The sequence below is a fragment of the Phalacrocorax carbo genome, chromosome 10 (genome assembly GCF_963921805.1).
Source record: "Phalacrocorax carbo chromosome 10, bPhaCar2.1, whole genome shotgun sequence".
Taxonomy (NCBI): domain Eukaryota; kingdom Metazoa; phylum Chordata; class Aves; order Suliformes; family Phalacrocoracidae; genus Phalacrocorax; species Phalacrocorax carbo.
Window position 1 is genome coordinate 1,678,289 of NC_087522.1, and position 17,141 is coordinate 1,695,429.

The 17,141-nt window shown below is 59.6% G+C and overlaps 1 protein-coding gene across 1 annotated transcript in view; it reads right to left on the reverse strand.

Moving 5' to 3' along the window:
* RAB26 (RAB26, member RAS oncogene family) overlaps nucleotides 1-5,171 on the reverse strand; it is a 35,138-nt gene extending 29,967 nt beyond the window's left edge. The window contains exons 1-2 of the mRNA XM_064461360.1: nucleotides 4,930-5,171; nucleotides 2,050-2,160 (exon numbers count right to left, since the gene is read on the reverse strand). Of these exons, the coding sequence (XP_064317430.1) occupies nucleotides 2,050-2,160; nucleotides 4,930-5,148 (330 nt within the window). The 5' untranslated portion in view covers nucleotides 5,149-5,171. The remainder of the gene's footprint in view (nucleotides 1-2,049; nucleotides 2,161-4,929) is intronic.
* Between the last annotated feature and the right edge of the window lie 11,970 nt (nucleotides 5,172-17,141).

The following is a 17,141-nucleotide window of genomic DNA, read 5'->3' on the forward strand; positions in this document are numbered from 1 at the left end:
GCAGCAGAAGCCCCCAGCGTTACCCCCCCGGAGCTTCATCCGCATCGCGATGCAAACAGCGAGAGGGGCCCTATTACACAGCGCCAGCAAAGAGGATTATCTTCATGGAGTCGGAGATGTACAGTCAAAAAACTATTTCCATGTCCCCCCAAAATTATGAGCGCCTTACAAAGGTGATAATAATGAGTTTTAGGGCATACACTTGATCTTCCCCGCTGTATAATCTGTCCGTTTCAAACCGAGGTAGCTCTAGCAGCTCTATTACAGAAGCAAATTAACCCTAATTTGATTACTTCTCAGTAGCAGTCGTTTCAGCGCTCTAATCAATAAGTCACAGGATTTTATGACTGCCCTTGGTATCAATCATTGCAATCAGTAATAAAACGCTTTTCATTCTAAGAACACCTGAAATACCATGTAACTGGCTTTGTATAAAATTATAGGCTCCAATTTACCACCTTCACCGAGCCGCTGCTGCAGCCCGCAGCGCTGCACCGACAGCCTATCTGCAGGAACGAACACCCCTTTCCCTCCAAAGGCTTTCTGAGCCGTCCCTCTTCTCTTCCACTTGTCACTGTACCAGCAAGTTATTCTTCACACCCTGGCGAAATAGCAGGTTGCAAGAGGCACCCATCTCCCAGAAACCCTCCAAGAAAGGGGGAGATCCGAGATCCTGCTGAGAACAGGCGGTCGGGAAGGTGCAACGCTGGTGCGCGGCATCACCAGCAGCTCTTCGCCGCACCCACCCATCATCACCGCGGCGCCAAAACGGAGCCAAAAGCCATGGCAGGGTGAGGCGGCGCAGCCGGTGCCCCGACAGCGGGGCAGGGAGAGCACAGCCACCGGGCACGTCCCCGGTCCCGAGGGCTGAGCCTCCCCCGGGAGCCTGCGGCACCGGCCAGACGTCTCAGGGGGTGGCGAGCTCATGGTCTGGGGGAAGCAGACGGTTGGGGAACTGGAGGGGGACAGGGAACACCTGATCCTCGCGCCGGAGACCCAAGCCAGGAGTGCGGCTGCTTTGGTAGCGATAGCTCAGAGGAGCCACCGCGGCCTTGGCAGCTCCGCAGGGCTCTCGCTGGCCCTTCGCAGCCAGCTGTAAGGTTTCTTTGATGCCATCTCTGTAAAGTCACCGTCCCCGTTGCTCTGCTGTCCCACCCCGGGGCGCCCACTCCTCAGCCCAGGGTGTCCCTGGCAGCACCGCAGCCCCCCTTCACCAGGGGCTGCCTGGACCACAGAGCTGCCGGGCAGCCCCCCAGCCCCAGGGAGGTACCACCGGGGAAACGCAGCCAAGAAAAGGCTTTGAGGGTCCCAGCCGGCACTAAGACATTCCCACCTCGCAAAAGATGCTCTGCCCACGCCAGGGCATTGCAGGACATGAGCTGCCTCCCCTTCTCCCCCCCATTCCCCATATCACCCCCTCCGTCCTCGCTGGTACCGCACAGCCCCTGGGGCTCCCCCCGCCCCGGCAGCGGGAGGCTCCCGTCGCTGCCAACAAAGCAGATCTTCTCTGAGAGCCCAGAGTCCCCTCGGCACGATGCCTCCCCTCCGTGCCAGAGGGAGCAGGGCCACCCCGGCACCGCGCCCCCACATCAGCACCCCAGAGCTGTGCTCAGGAGATGTTTCCAGGGGATTTGGGTATGCATCAGTTTTGGGTTGGTTTTCTTTGGGGGGGGGAGGAGGTTGGTGGTTTTTTGGTTTTCTTTTTTTTTAAAAAATATACTCTTAGAAATACTGAAACCAACTTAGGGGACTATTTTCACTGGCCAGGCGCTCAGGCCTCAGCAGTTGTTCACCCCCAGGACCCAGAGCCGAGGATGCGCTCCCTCCTCCTCGTGCAAAGCGGTTATGAAGAGGCTCCGCCGCCGCCATCAGACGGTTGCTCAGCCCCGAGGTGCCCTGCTGGAGCTGACACGGGTTGGGATGATGAGGTTTAAGTTGCTGCAGCAATATTCTGTTACTCCTCTGCAAAAGCTGTCACTCACCTGCCAGAGGCTGCGGGCAGGGGCCGAGGACCCCCGCCGGGGACGGAGCAGGCCCCCGGGCACTTACCCTGAAGTCGATCCCAACCGTGGAAATGAAGCTGCCGGCGAGGAAAGCACCGTCTTTGAACCGCACCAGCAAGCAGGTTTTGCCGACCCCCGAGTCGCCCACCAGCATCACCTGGGAGGGAGGGAGGGGAAGGGGGCGTTAGGCACCGGGTTTCAGGGCGGAAGCCCCACTGTAGTTGTTACCCATCTGCATCCTAAAAGCCCCATCCTGGGAGCAGGCAGCAGGTCCTGTATTATCAGTGGGAAGAAAAGCTCGTCCAAGAGTGACGTCCTCAGACCCAGGGGAGGGTGGGGGAGAAGAGGGGGGAACCCACAGCGGGAGTATTCCCCACCCTGCACCACACGTGTCCCTGAGCACTGGCCAAACTCGAGACACCTTCCTCCCTCCAGTACTTAACAGATCCCCCATGGGGGCACAAACACCCCTTGAAAACCAAGAGGTGCTGCCTAGGCAACCCCACAGCTACAGGGCCCACTCCATCCCCAGCGCACCCATGGAACACCCCGCCACGTGCAGGGCTTTCTGGGAGGGTGAGACTGCCCATGGGGAGACTTCAGGGGGGCCCCAAACCATGAGCGCCAACTCCAGAGGTGCCTCTGCCCTCTGGGAGCAAACTCCTTTGGCGGGACCCACACAGCCTCATGGCCGCCCTCCCGGTCCTCAGCGGGTGCTGCAGGAGCAGCTCCGGGTGCCGCCTGCCTCGGTTCCCCACCCAGCAGCAGCCCTGGGTGCAGATGGGGCAGGAACCCACCCTGACATAAAAAAAACAACAGCAGAGCTAAAACTGCTCCCACATGCAGCTCCCCAAAGCCTGTGCTCAAACCACAAGCTCCCTGGAACTCTCCTGTCCCCCGGGGCTGCCGACCCCGCTCCCCTTGGCAGGACGACGGCTTCCCGCCATCAAGAAATCCCGGACCATGCAGCTGAGCTGCATCAGCAGCTTCTGCACCTGCACTGATTTGCAGGGCTTGACACTGCCGCGGCAGGGTTCCCTCTCTCCCTTTCGAACACGCTGCCATCAGCCTTCCGCAAGCCATTAGCCCGTGACCAAATTTTAGTGGTTTTAAGAAGGCACTGCCCCGGGTCACACCGAACCCACGCAGGAGCCATCAGAAGCAGCAAACGCCGCCACCACCACGCGGCTCAGCCTCCAGAGAGGTGGCGGCAGCCCTGGCCACAGCTATAACTCGTTTTGGGGCAGGGGGGCACCACTGGGGAGGGGAGCGGGTGGCCGGCATCCACCCACAGTGCTCCATCGCCCATGGTGCAGAGCCCCACACCAGCTCTCCGGCGGGAGCACCACGTACAGCCGCACACCGAGCTCTGGCACAACAGGGTTAAGGGAGCCAGCGAGCCCATGGATGTATCTGCGCGAGGCCAAGGGAAGGGGAAAAAAAAGGTCATTTTTAGTACAAAACAGTAGCATTGATTTATTTTAACCTTCCAGACCTCTGTTCTAGAGCAGGGGGACCCTTAACAGCAGCTTCTCCCCACCCAGCACCGCTGAAGCCTCACTGGGGCACACAACAGCACCCAGGGCCAGGCTCACACCAAGGGCTCGGTGGTCAGGATCTGGCCCCGTGCCTGGGACTCGTGTTTGGCCACTGCCTCTGGCAGAGCTCAGGAGCCTCAGGAGAAGGGTAAGGGAAAGAAAAAGTTTAATAAACCACGTTTTTACTGAATACAAAGAAATTTCTCTCTGCCACTGGTTCAAAACCAGCCAGCCCGTTAGCGGTTTTGGCTACCAGCGTGTTTGGGCTCATCTGAGACCTCGCTCAGCTCGTTCCTGTGCCGTGGGGGCAACCCCCAGGGAAAGCCCAGCCTGGGCACGGAGAGGCGAGCTCAAGGAGCAGGGGACCAGCACCAACACAGAGGTGGCTCCATTTTGGGGAAGCTGTTGAAGTGCAGCTGTATAAGGACCAACCGCCTACCAAAGCGACTGAATTCACTTCCCAAACACCCCTCCCCTCCTAATCTACATCTCAAATCTTAGCAACACCATGGCCACGGCAATGGCCACAGGCACCGGGCTCTCCGGCACAGTGCACGCCAAGGTCGGACTTGCCACAGCAAACACCATCTTCTCAAAGCTCAGTCCCCCACGCTCGGTTAGGAAGGTCTGTGTTAGAAACGCGGTCAGACGGGTCACGCCGAATTACCTCGGCCCTAACTGCTAAGCGAGCTCCGGGCTGGGCTCGTGCCGGGACGTGTGATGGAGGGAGGGGGCTGCAAATGCGTTTGATCTGTGACTCGCTTGCCAGAACATGAAGCGGCGAGAAGAAGCCATCTGAGCCCTTAGAAGAAAGCACAAGCTGGAGAGGCATTTCAACAGCAGCCAGAGCAGATTCGATGCGGCTCAAGGAATACCATCACCCCGCGAAACAACCACGTTTGGTACGCGGTTCAAGAGGAACCAGAAGGTTACAATAACTCCTCTGAGCAGAAAAGCTTTTTGTCATCATTTGCAAAAGTTCTGCAGAAGCAGCCCTGCTGTTGGGGGGGGGTCGGAAGGCGCAGCCTCCCGGGACCCCGGCCAGGGCTGACCTGACCCGGGCGGTGGCGGCAGTGGGATGTGGGGCTGGGAGGGAGAGATATGGGGCCGGGAGGGAGGCAGGGATGCGGGGCCGGGAGGGAGGCAGGGATGCGGGGCCGGGAGCGAGGCAGGGATGCGGGGCCGGGAGCGAGGCGGGGATGCGGGGCCGGGAGGGATGCCGGGCTAGGAAGGATGAAGGGAGGGATGCCCGCCCGGTCCTGACCCCCGGGAACTTCTCCGACGGCCGCGGGGATGCTGCACCCGGACCCGCACCCAGCGGACCCCCCGCACCGTCACCCCAACCCCGCGCCCCCCCGCCGCCCCCTCCCTCCCCGCAGCCCCCGCACCTTGAAGGCGAGGTCGTAGAACTCGCCGCTGCTGCTGAGCGAGGGCCGCCCGGCCGCCGCGCCGCCGTTGCGGGGTAGCTCGGCGGGGGGGGGCGCGGCGCCCCGCGGGACGGGGGGGGCGGCGGGGGCGGCACGGCCGGCTCCCCGGGCGGCGGGGGGCAGCGCGGCGGAGGGCGCGGCGCCGCCGCCTTTGCTACGAGCCGCTTTCTTCCGCGACATACCGGGGCCGCGGCGCCGGGGGGGCGGGGGGGGGGGGGGGCGCGGGCTTGGACCGGCCGCCGCCGCCGCCGCCTCCCCCGGCCCGGCCCGGCCCGGCCCCGCCGCCAATGGCAGCGCGGCGGGGGCGGCGGTGGGGGCCGGGCCGCTCCGTTCCGCGCCCGCCGGCTCCGCCCCGACCCTCCCGCCGCACCGGGGGAGCGGCCGCGCCCCGCTCCCTTCCCGCACGGGTGGGGGGGGGTGGTGTGTGCCCGCACCCACCCGCGGGGGGTGTTCGCACCCCGGGGAGGAGCAGCGTGCGGTGCCCCACGCCGTGCTCGTGGCCGCTCAGGCGCCCCGCGGGGGGGGTGCACGGCGGGGTCGGGGGGGCAGCTCCCCAGGTTTGGGGGCCGATCCCCAGCAGCTGGGCCTTCCCCCACCCCACGCCACCCCGGGTTTGCGGGCACGGGGAATCACTCGAGGCAGACACGGACCATCTGCCGCGGGCAGCGTCCCGGCGAGAATTTGGGTCCGAGGGCAGCCCGTGGGGTGGCGGGAGCGGGGGCTGCGTGGGTGCCAGGCTCGGGCTTTACTAAGACGGGAACCACCTTATCCCTGGTCTGTCTCAGCAACTGGTTTCGCCGAGCAACACTTGGCATCTTTCTTTCTGGCTGCAAATGAAGCGTCACCTGCGACGCTCGCGACTCTCTCCACTGAGATAAACGTCCTTCACCGGGTGACACGTTTCCAGTGGCGCAGCCTCATCCCGGCTGGAAAAGGGGGTTTGAACAGTCACATGGAAGTAGGAGCAGAAAATAAGTCGCTCTGGTGAGAAGCCAGGCAGGCACACAATGGAGATGTAAATCAGTAACAGCACTGGCATGAGAGGGAGGGGAGGTGGTGGCCAACATGGTGGGGCTCAGGCAGCTGGCAAAGCCATGGTGCAGCACTGGAGCTCGGGTACCAGCCGTGGGGATGCCAAGGTGCAGCACTGGAGCTCGGGTACCAGCCGTGGGGATGCCGAGGTGCAGCACCGGAGCTCGGGTACCAGCCGTGGGGATGCCGAGGTGCAGCACCGGAGCTCGGGTACCAGCCGTGGGGATGCCGAGGTGCAGCACCGGAGCTCGGGTACCAGCCGTGGGGATGCCGAGGTGCAGCACCGGAGCTCGGGTACCAGCCGTGGGGATGCCGAGGTGCAGCACCAGAGCTCGGGTACCAGCCATGGGGATGCCAAGGTGCAGCACAGGAACTCGGGTGCCAGCCGTGGGGATGCCGAGGTGCAGCACCAGAGCTCGGGTACCAGCTGCGGTGACACCGAGGAGTTGCTCTCCCTGTGGGCAGGGACAAGCTTTTCCCTTTGCTGCCCTGGCAGCATTTACATCTATAGTTAATCACTGTTCAACTCTCTTAAAGCACTGCAGGGGCAGGAGGAGGAGGGGTGGGCAGCAGAGCTCTGATGGCTTTTGCCACTGACAAGGGAGGCAAGCCAGGTCAGGAGCTTTCTGCAAGGTTCCTGGGCGAGATCCCCCTTCTCCCGCCCTAAGTCTCACAGGCCCAGGCAACCCTGAGGAGCTCTGGATTCGCAGCACTCCTTGGGCACAGCTGAGGCCAGAGAAAAGCTGTCCCGGTGGAGGCTTATCGCCCCGCTCCCCATCACACTCTCTTCATCCTGACAATCTAGCCAGAAGATGAAAGACCTGGCTCATCAGAGCAGACTCAATGCCAGGGTTTTGCACTATAATCTGATTTTCCGGGACAGCTGCAGTCAATAGAGACCGAGGCCTCGGAGCAAAGTGTGATGGTGGAGCCATCTGTGGGTCTGTAAGGTTTTTAACCGATCCCTGCGCAGCAACAAGGCTGTGGTGGAGCTTCTCCCCGGTGCTACCTGCCCGGAGGAGGGGGGTACACAGCCCCGGCACCCCACGCCTTCGGGGTGCACCTCCTCACAGGCTGCAAGCACTGACTCATGGGGACTTTTCCCCTCTCTCAGCCACAGTCAGTGATGATGATGATGGAAATCTCCAGCAACAGCCTCGTGCTCAGGAGCAAACAAAGCCAGCTGCTTATCGCCACTGCATCAGGGCAACGCCGGAGGAGGATGGCCCCTTATCAGGGGCAGCAGCAGGGAAGTGTGCCTGGGTAATTCTGCCTTTATCAAAGGTCGTGTGCTCCCGCACCTGCAGCAGTGCTGATGCCTGTTGCCCCCAGCTCCTGAAACTCAGCCTCGTGCAGCACCAGAGCTCAGAGCACCATCTCCACGAACGTTGCAGGGAGAAGCATCTTCAGCAAGTTTCTCTCGTTTAGCAAATGTGTGCGCAGAGAGAGTCTGCTCAGAAATCACAGTCACGCCTGGAGATGTTGCTCCCCATATAGTTACAGGAACTGATGAGATAACTGCAGCTGAACTAAGGGGGATATATTTACTAAAAATATATTAATGGAACAACAGATGCCTCAATATACAGCGTGCCTTGGGGGAGCAGGACTGCGGTACCTGGCAGGGCTCTGAGCGGGGCTGGCCGAGACAGCGGCTATCTGTTACTCTGACACATCTACATATAAGTAGATTTGTTTTTAAAGGCAGAAAATCAGCTTGTCCCCACCAGGGCTGTCAACCCAAGAGGTCTGTTGTATTGCAGCGTATGGGGGACTGTCAGCGCCAGCACTAAGAGGCAGCTGGTGCCAGTCACTTCGGCCCGTGCCAACAGCCGAGCAGCAGCCCGAGACCTGCCCCTGGCTCGGCCATCCCCGCCTGGGGACAGAGCTCTGCGCAGGGCTGGAGACACAAAGAGCCTGCCCGGGCTGAGCACCGGGCGCTGGCCAGCTGCTCTGCACAAACACTGCGCTTTGGGATTTTAAATCTAGCCGTTTTCTTCGGCGTGGAAATTTGCAGGGTTCTCTGTGTGCCAGAAGTTGCATGCCATGCTCGGAGCCAAGCGAGCTATTTTGGTGCGAGGCCGGCACTCCTTCCTCCCGCTGGTCCGCGTTGCTCCGTCGCTGGCTCGTGCTGCGGCTGCCCCCACCTTCCCTGGCCTCAGCTGCTCCATCCCCGGGACAGGGATGCCCACCTTGTCCCGGCCAGGCTCCGGTGATGCCTCTCCTGGGAGGCCGGGAGTGTGCCGAGCCTGCTGCCCTCCTGCCTCCAGCTCTCGTCGCCCGCTCAGATGGAGCAGAGCTGCCTCTTCACCAGGCAGGCTGCAAGGACGAGCTATTCCCATCAGAGACGATGTCAGCTGTGCCGCCTTGGAAGATATTCATCTTCTGTGCCTGGTGGCTGCAGGAAAAATGGTGCAGGCTCTTTCCACGTGCTGCTGGTAAGACGGCTTCGCTTGCCTCTGCCGTCACCTATTGCAGCCAAAGTTCAGGGGACTTTTTGAGGAAGAACCTGCCGCTCTTCCCACTCTCTGTTCTGCTACAGGCCATTCGCCAAGGGCACACACATGGCCCCAGCTCCAAAATCCTACATACGTTGTGGAGAAAGGGCCTGAAGGCAGGGGTCATCACCTGGATGGGAGGCGCGGGAGGGCAGCCGGCGACAAAGGTGGCACCACGCAGATGGGGCTGACTCGTCGCCTGGCCAAAGTACGGAGAGCTCGGTTTCACGTTGCACGTGAGCAGACATCGGACATCCGCCGGAGATGTCAGGCGGAGGGGCCGGCCCTGCTTTAGCGAGCATCCCCCTGCGGAGCAGAGCCCGTGCGGGGGCGCGGGGAGGCAGAGGGAGCGTGCGCAGGGCGCAGGACACGTGCCGGAGGTGGGTCCCAGCACCCTGCCATGCTCAGCGGGCGAGGGCTTTCTCTCTGCTGCCTTGGGAAGGGCCCAGCCCACGCAGTGCTGAGTAGGCACTGTTCCCTCCCTCGCAGGGTATTGTTCTTCCCTCCCCATTGCTCACTTACCTTTGAACACTTCAATCTCGTTGCCTTTGTCAGTGTCACTGGCTTTTAATTGAAATTCCTCAGACATCTTCTCATCAACGCAGCCCATCAGTTATTTTTGTGTGGGAAGTGATTGTTTTCCTTTTGCAGCTGTGAAAGTGAAATTCCAGCATTTTGCTGGGAGACTGCTTTTGTCTTTTCCCTTTCTTGTATTGCCAAGTCAAGCCTTGCATTGCAACCCTCCTTCCTTTGTCCAGTTATTTCATTTTTGGCCTCTCCTGGGCCCAGTCCCTCTGTTTCCATCTCGGGCTTCTCGGCTTCTCTGATTCCTGCTGAGGGGCAACTTCCACCTGCAGCTCCCTCCAGCCCGTCATCGCCGCTGTTTTCCCTGCAAAGCACCCAGGAGGTTTGGAGAGCCCAGCCCGTTACTCGGTCTTTGCTTCTTGGCATTCAAATCTGTAATTTATCTGCAAGGCGAACCCTGTTGAACGCGTCGCGCTGTGGGGCTGTCACCAGCGCTCTCACCCGGCAGGCCCGGCTCGCCCGGCAGTGTCGGAGGGCTCCGTGCTCCTTTCGACGCCGGTGGGACCCCAGGAAGTCTGGGGGTCGGGAGGGTGCAGCCTACCCCTGCACGGGGCAGCTCTGGCGTGCTGCAAACCAGCCGGGCACGTTAATGCGTTGCAGCAGTTGCTGCTTTTGGAGAAATTTATGGTAATCGCAGCAAACGGCTCCCCAGGGGGGTTTGTAAACCACGGAGCCGGTTAGATGCTGTTACCTCGGCGCAGGGCCTGTCTCAGCATGTGCAGCCCAGGGGCAAAGCCTGAGCACCCCTTCGCCCACTGAACTGCCCCCATTAGCCCCTTCCCTGCCTCCAAAAGGCACAGTCAAGCAAAGAAAACATCTTTCCCAGCACTCTGCAACCCCTGGCAGTGTTCAAGAGGAGGACCTATGCCAGCAGCAAAAGCACCACCCAAACCACTGCCGAGACATCGTTTCCGTGGGTGGCAGGAGGACAGGACGGGGTCCCTGCCCCGAGTGCAGCCCTGCGGGTTTGAGTCCCTTCCCTGGCTCCAGCGCCCGGCCGAGGTGGCTCGGTCCGTTCCTCCGGAGCAAAGCAAGAGCCTTTCGGTGTAACCAGCTGGCTGTCCTGGGCTCAAGCTGGCAAATGAGACGTGGGGCATGGCTTCGCCCCTCTGCCCTGCTCCGGGGCTGGCACTCCGGGATTACCGACGGCACGGCACGGGGAGGTGGCCGCAATAGCCGGGGCCGAGCAGGGCACGGTGCGGCTGCTGACATTGACTGTAAAATAAACCAGACCCCAGCAAACCCAGGGACCCCCCTTGTCCCTGAAGGGTTTTGCTCCCTGCAGGTCAGCATCCCACAGCCCCGCCAGCAGCGTGCTGGCACACGGGCTGTGCCTGGCACGTCCTCCAGCCCTGGCACATCCCCAGGGGCATCCCCAGGGAAGAGCGGTGCTGCCCCAGGCCCCCACCATCCCCTCCTGCGCATGGAAGGCTGGCTGTGCCAGATCCCAATGAGCCTACGCTGGGCTGAGGCCAGGAAACTAATTTTCCTTGTGACGAGATCAAAAGGAGCCAAGATTTCAGCCAGCGGAGGACCGAGCGCAGGAAAGTCCCCAGCTCCAGCAGTCACCCACGAGAGCTTTCCAGTGTGAGGAAGAGTTGGATATCCCAAGGGCCTCTGAAATGTGTCCTACTGAGATAGAGGGAGGGCCAAGCTACAAACGCTCAGCTTCCCAAAAATGAGTTATTTTTAAGTCTATTTGGTAAATTTTAAGTGCTTTCCAGACATGCCTCAGCAGCATCAAATATTTTAGAAATGTAACATGTCAGCTTGAAACCATCCGAGATATTTTATAGCCATATACAGACATGTTCTGAGATGGGGAAGGGTTAGAGCACAGTTATGGTTTCAAAAGCAAGCATAGAAATGTCACAGGGTGCGTCCATTATTCGTGCACACTCAGCCGTTTCCATCCCAGATAGGCTCAGACCAGTCAGACCGTGTCTGGGAACACGAGCCTGGCCAGTGGCCCCGAGCCTGGCTGCTTCCCACGGCGCTGCCTGCGGAGTTACCGTAGCAGAGCCCGAGGAGCTGGAGCAGATGAACTCCCCCCAAAACCCCGCGTCTTTGGAAACAGCAAGTTAGGCACTGCAGCGCTAGAGAGCTGCCTGGGCCGGCCCCAGGATGCATGCAGCACTCCGCCTGGGGCCCTGTAAAATAATCAGTAGTAATGAGTGAGCATGGAAATGTGCAGAGGCTCATAAAGCTGCTCCTCCAGAGACTAAGCCAACCGCCAAGAGCCAGGCTGGGAAGGAGCTCCCACCGGGGCGAGTCGGTGCATCGCTGCTGGGCTTGCCTGCACCTTCCCTTCTGGCAGCGTGTGCCGGCCCCTTGCTGGGCAGGGGTCCTGCTCTGCGGGCAGGTCCCTCAGGGCGGGAAAAGCAAATCCACCTCCTGAGAAAGCCACGGGTGCTGGGGAGCAGCAGGGACCATTTGTGGCTCTTGCAGAGCTGGCAGACAAAGCGCTGGGCTCCCGCTTGTGGGGGGAGATGCACAGCCGTGCCCGCAGCTTGTTCAGTTATTCATCAGAGCAAATTGGTGGCAGATGGCTGATTAGACATGGGCAGCACCAGGTGATATTTATCCGCCTAAGGATCGATAGCTTCTGTCTTTCTGCTCGGCCTCTGACACACCTGCAATGATGTTGCTCCGTCTGAGCTGTTAGCAAGTGGCACCGCTCCAGGTAATTAATAATCGGGATGATGAAGATGCAGCTTAGAGTTTTGATGGTGTTTGTTAATGTTTTCCAAGGAAGGCTGAACATTTCGTCTTAACAAAACTCTAGTAAGTTCGGGCAATTACTTTTTTCTTCCAGATGACAGCGTGTGAGCAGCATGGCCAGCCCAGAGCCCGACGTTTCCAGGTGCTCTGAGCTCTGAAATGCAATCAGCCCTGATAGATCCGCTCAGGCAGCCTCCTCTTGCCTTCCCTTTTCCATGATTTTACAATTTCCTGGTCTCTTTAAAAGTGTATTTTCTTTATTGCTGGAAACATCTTCCTCCCCGGTGAAGCTAATGGTTGTCCCAGCCCTGCAAACATTTTGTCTGCAAGTAATTTGCTTTGCATTAGTTGTCCTTCTGCGAGCAGAGGGACTAATCGCAGCTGAGCACGCGTGGGAGCGATCCGCCCTGCCTGGGGAAGGCAGGGAGCGAGGCACAGCCACATGCAACCGGCAACAGCCAATTCAAAGCCAAAAAAACTGCTGGCAAGCAACTTTTCCAAGCTGTCTTCTCAAAAGCAGATGCGTTGTGCAACGGGCCCTGCCCCACCAGCATTTTGGTGAACACCCTGCCGGGATGCTGGTACCCAGGGCTCTGCCAGGCTGCAGGGGTCAGAAGGAGCCTTAAACTCAGCCTGTCCTAAAGGTTTTGAACACACATTTCTGTCTCTGTGCCTCTCGCCTGCTGCCCTCCAGCTTCAGCTTCATCGGCGCGTTGCTGCACCCTGTTTTCTCAATGCAAATGGCCGCAGGGGTCCCTTTGCAGAGGGGAGGGGAAGCCTCAGCCTCCACCTCCTCTCATCCACAGCATCTGCAGTGGAAATGGGACCATCACGCCCCAAGCTTGGTACTAAGCAATGCTTCTCCTGGGTTCTCTGCAGCAGGCTGGGAGCCTTCCCCTCGTGTAGGGCAGGGTGATGCCACAACGCTGGGTGCAAAAGGTGAGGGAGAGGGGGGGCAGCTTCCTGAAGCTCCCACGGTGGGGAAATGAGCGCCTCTGGCTGCTCCGTGACTTTTTACCCAGCTAAAACCCAAGATGGCTTCAACTCATCTCAAAGATGCCAACTCCAGCGCTGCAATGCCTCTCGACAGCGCTGCGACATCAGCATTGCTATAGCAACGGGCCCAGAGCAGCAGCAATTCGGGGGGACCACGCTGCGGCCGGCCAGGCACTGCTGCCCCCTCACTGCCCGCTGCCCCGTCCCACAGTCAGCCCCGGTGCAGCGAGGCCGGACCCCCGCGGGGCACCCATCGTGCAGAGCTGCCCTCCTCCTGGCTCCTGCAGCCAGCGCTCGCCAGCATCTTCCCAGCTGAATTGGTTATTACCTCCCTGTGCTATGGACTTTTCCAGGAACACAAGAAATAAGAAACTGGGGCTGTTTTGTCCCTGCTGCCAGCGCTGATGCCTCTGCAGCCGGCAGAGGGGATTTCAGCAGCATCAGCTCTCAGGGGGACTGGGGTACACGGTGGCCAAGGTACCAAAAGGCCAGCCCCGTGGCTGAAAGCCCCCTGCTGTGCTGGCCTCGCCGCCTGGCCCCTGTCCCAAAGCTCACGTCCTCCCCAAGCAGTGGCATGTGCTACACCCCGGGCACGCATGTCGTCCTCCGAGCGCTGCCGACACGTGGCTGGCTCTCGGTTGGGCCTCACCGCACTGAGGACACCCCTGGGAAATTTCTGATGGACAGGACAAACCCCTTCTCCATCCATCCTGTCTCCAGTCAAAGCAACCCTTCTGACCTTGCCTTTGCTGGCGGGCAGGGACCTGCATATAGGAAAATCCTGAGCAGCTATAAATGCCTCCGGTGTGCACGGTGCTCCCCGGGGAGCTGAGGCAGGGGAGAGCCGGGTGGGAACGGGCAGAGAGCAGCCACAGCCACAAACCAAGAGTCGGCAAGTTCAGCCTGATGGGAGTATCCCTCCATCAGCCAAGGACCCCCGAAAGCCCTGAACATTGAAAAATATCCAGAGAGAAATCATGACGTTTTGTTTGCTTTGAAAGAGTGTTTGGCAAATAAAAGTGGAATCGTCACCAATTAGTTACTGAGCAGAAAGTGTTGTCATTAAAACCACCGGGCTCTGGTTTGCGTTCACACTACGTCAAACGGATGAAAACGATCAGCGTGAATAAATTCACTTCCTGAGCTGAAACTGTCCACAAAAAAAATCCAGAAAAAGCCCAAGGGGGGCTTGTGCCGGCGCTGATGACTCAGCTCAGCCCCACGCAGTTGAAAACCCAACATCAAAAGACACCCGTGTGCCTCGCTGGAGAGCACCGACCCCCAGCCCGGAGCCAGGGGTTGGGGAGTCCCTCTTCCAGCCGGCTGGGGAGAAGCCGGGCGGTAGCACCCATCCCACCTGGCTGTGGGCACCCCATGCTGCCGGGACGGCTGCGATGAGCCGATGCCTCCTTGCTTTGTCCACGCGACTGCAGACGCGCAGCTGGGAGCCGTTTGGTGGGCAGGTTGCTGCTTAATTCATCCAGCACCGATTAAATCTGCTCGTGGCGGGGCGTGAAGTGGCTCCGCTCTTTATGGTCGAGCTGGGACAATCTCCCCGCAGGGCCATCGCTCCATCGCACGTCGATGGCGCTGACCGTATGGGTTTCGTCCCGCTCTCGGTGCGCGCACACCCGTGCGAGGGCAGGAGCTGGGATCACCCTCACGCCGCGGCGGCGTCCGACACCGGCGGCAGGGACGGCCCGGGGCTCTCTTTGCATCTCATTTTATATCGCTTTTGCTCGTGGGGCCGCTGAAGCCTTTTTTTCCCCCCGGTTTTTGTGGCGGACGAGCGCGGGGAGGCGGTGCTAGAGGGCGCCAGGGGCCCGCAAACCGGCACCGCCGCGCCGGGAGGCTGCGGTGAGGGGCTCAGCCCACCGCGCCCCACCGCGGGGCCCTCTCCCCGGGGCCGGGGCAGCGCCTTCCCCACCCCACCTTCCCCCCCCACCCCACCCCGGGGCCGGTCTGTGCTCCCGGGAGCAGACTGCTGCATGCCGGGGGGCTCGGGGGGCGATGGGGAGTTGATGGATCTTGACGGGTCCTCTGGGTCGCGGATAACGGCTGGGAAACTGCTCGCAGCGGGAGGCGAAGCAGGAGCCAGGCTGGGGTGGAAGGAGACGGCTCTTGCGGGGGTCTCTCTGCAGGTCCCCCCTTTGCAGGATGGGTCACGGCATCGCGCCAGCGCAGCCCCTCTGCAGAGCGAGGGGGGACGCCAAATGCAGCCACAGAGCAACAGGCGGCGGGGATGGAAATGGCCATTTTCTCCCAGGAGAAATAGGGGTCCGCACCTCCTCTGGGGTACCTGTATCCCATGCAAAAAGACATGGGAACAGCTCTCTCTCCCCTGGATGCCTGCTGAGGGCAAGCTGTGCTCCCTCTGTCAGGCTGGAGTACTTTCTAAGCAGGGAAATAATAGCAAACCGAGGACTACGGCCATCCGTGAATACAGCTGCCCTCCAAAGGGACCAAAGCTCATGGTAAGGTGCTGAAAGGTCAACAAGGGTATTTTTTTCCTGCCTTCTTCAAACCACACACAAGGTACAGCGGACACACAAGGTGCTGCTGGGGGCAGAAGGCTCCCTGTCCTGGCCCAGCTATCCCAGCTCCAAACCAACCTCGCCCCGCACATTGCTCTCCTTCCACGGGCCATGGACCCACCTGGGCGCCGAGGCACCCCCACTGCCCCACGTGTGAATGTGCCAGAGGATTCCTGGGCGAGAGAAAAAGCAGCAGTGTGGGAGGGCAACGCAGCCAAGAGACTCGCTCCCAGCGCGTGTTTTAAAAGCAGCTGCCATCACATCTTACGTGAAGGCCGGTGCGGTGCCCGTGCCGAGGAATTTGCAGAGCCCACCGGCTGCAGCACACGGCAGCGGGGAGCACAGCCTGCTCCGAACCAGCTGCTCACGGCCCTCTGCACCAGGGCACTGCAGGCGCGAGCAAAACCAGTGCTTTAATATATAGAAATATAATGCCTCAGGGTCTGGCCATGCACAGCGGGATTTCAGGGCTGTCTGGGTGCCACTGCAGACATCTGCGGTGCTGTTGGGATCTGGTCGGAGCCAGAGGCAGCAGCGACATTCCCGGCCGGCCGCAGCTCCGTCACGTTTTGCTGACCACAGTGTATCTGCCGCTGCTGATGTTCTGGGTGCATTCAGCCTGCAGGACTAGTGGGACAGGGAGAATTAACACCCTCTTAGTTGGGGTTTTAATTCTACTTCAAGTAAACAGTGTTGAGAAACTATCCGTTTGCTTGCCAGTAGGAGGAACCAGAAGAATCCCTTCCCTACAACAAGCCATTCCCAGCCTCGCAGCGAGCAACAGCCTCCCAGCCCCAGAGTACATTTTCCACTTCCATAATTGTCTGCAGTTCGCATTTTAAAACCCATCCCAACTCAGCGACAAGACCTTCCTCCAAGATCAAAAATCGTGATTCGATGTGAACAAATTAGTCTCTTGCAGCTGTATCGAGATTTGCTGTCTCCTTTCCCACTCAATTATTTCCTTGTTCGTTGCCCTCATTACAGCTTGGCAGCCCGAGCTTTTGGGGGAGAGCCCTTAACTTCATTACATCCACTGGATTACATTAGTGATCTAATCTGCTGCTCACAGTCCATACACAGGATATTTTCTCCTTGCTGTTATCTGAAAAAATATGGGCATCAGTACAGAAGAAAGGGGAAAAAAAAACCCAAAAAGCAATTTGCAATTGAGGGAGCGGAAATAAATACATTGCAGTCACATGAGGAAGTAGTAACTGCTGAGCTATTTTGGGCACAATACATCATGCGAAAGATGATGTCTTTCGAGGAGATTTCAAGTCCAAAAGGCACAAAATGTTTTCAGAAAGTAAATTCTCACATACGTTAAGTACCGTGCCAAGGAGTGAGATCGGATGCCCTCAGGCTTCTTATTTAAGGTTCATACAGCATTTGGATAGGGAAAGCCAGAGCCCCAGCTGATATAAACCGGTATCAGTCCTTCGGTTTCGGCAGGACAAGGCACACTGTGCTCGTGCAGGTGCTTGCGGACTTTGTTGGACCGGGACCGTCTTGGATCCCACTAGAGCAGGGAGGCGGTCAGTGGCTCTGGAGGTGTAGCTCAGGCTTCATAACCCGCAGTGGACGCACACCCTGTGCTAGCAGGTCAGTCCCTTCTTCCCTAGAGAATCCTGCGTGTCCGAAACCCCAAGCGGCTTAAAAAATCCTACGTGATTCAAAACCAAACTGACCGTCACCTTTGGCTAATTGTCCTCCTCTTTCCCGAGCGTTTGAAGGTTACGCTGTGCCCGAGGTAGAAGGAGCTCAGCAAGGATCAGCTCTTTTCTCCTAGGCAAAGGAGAGATGC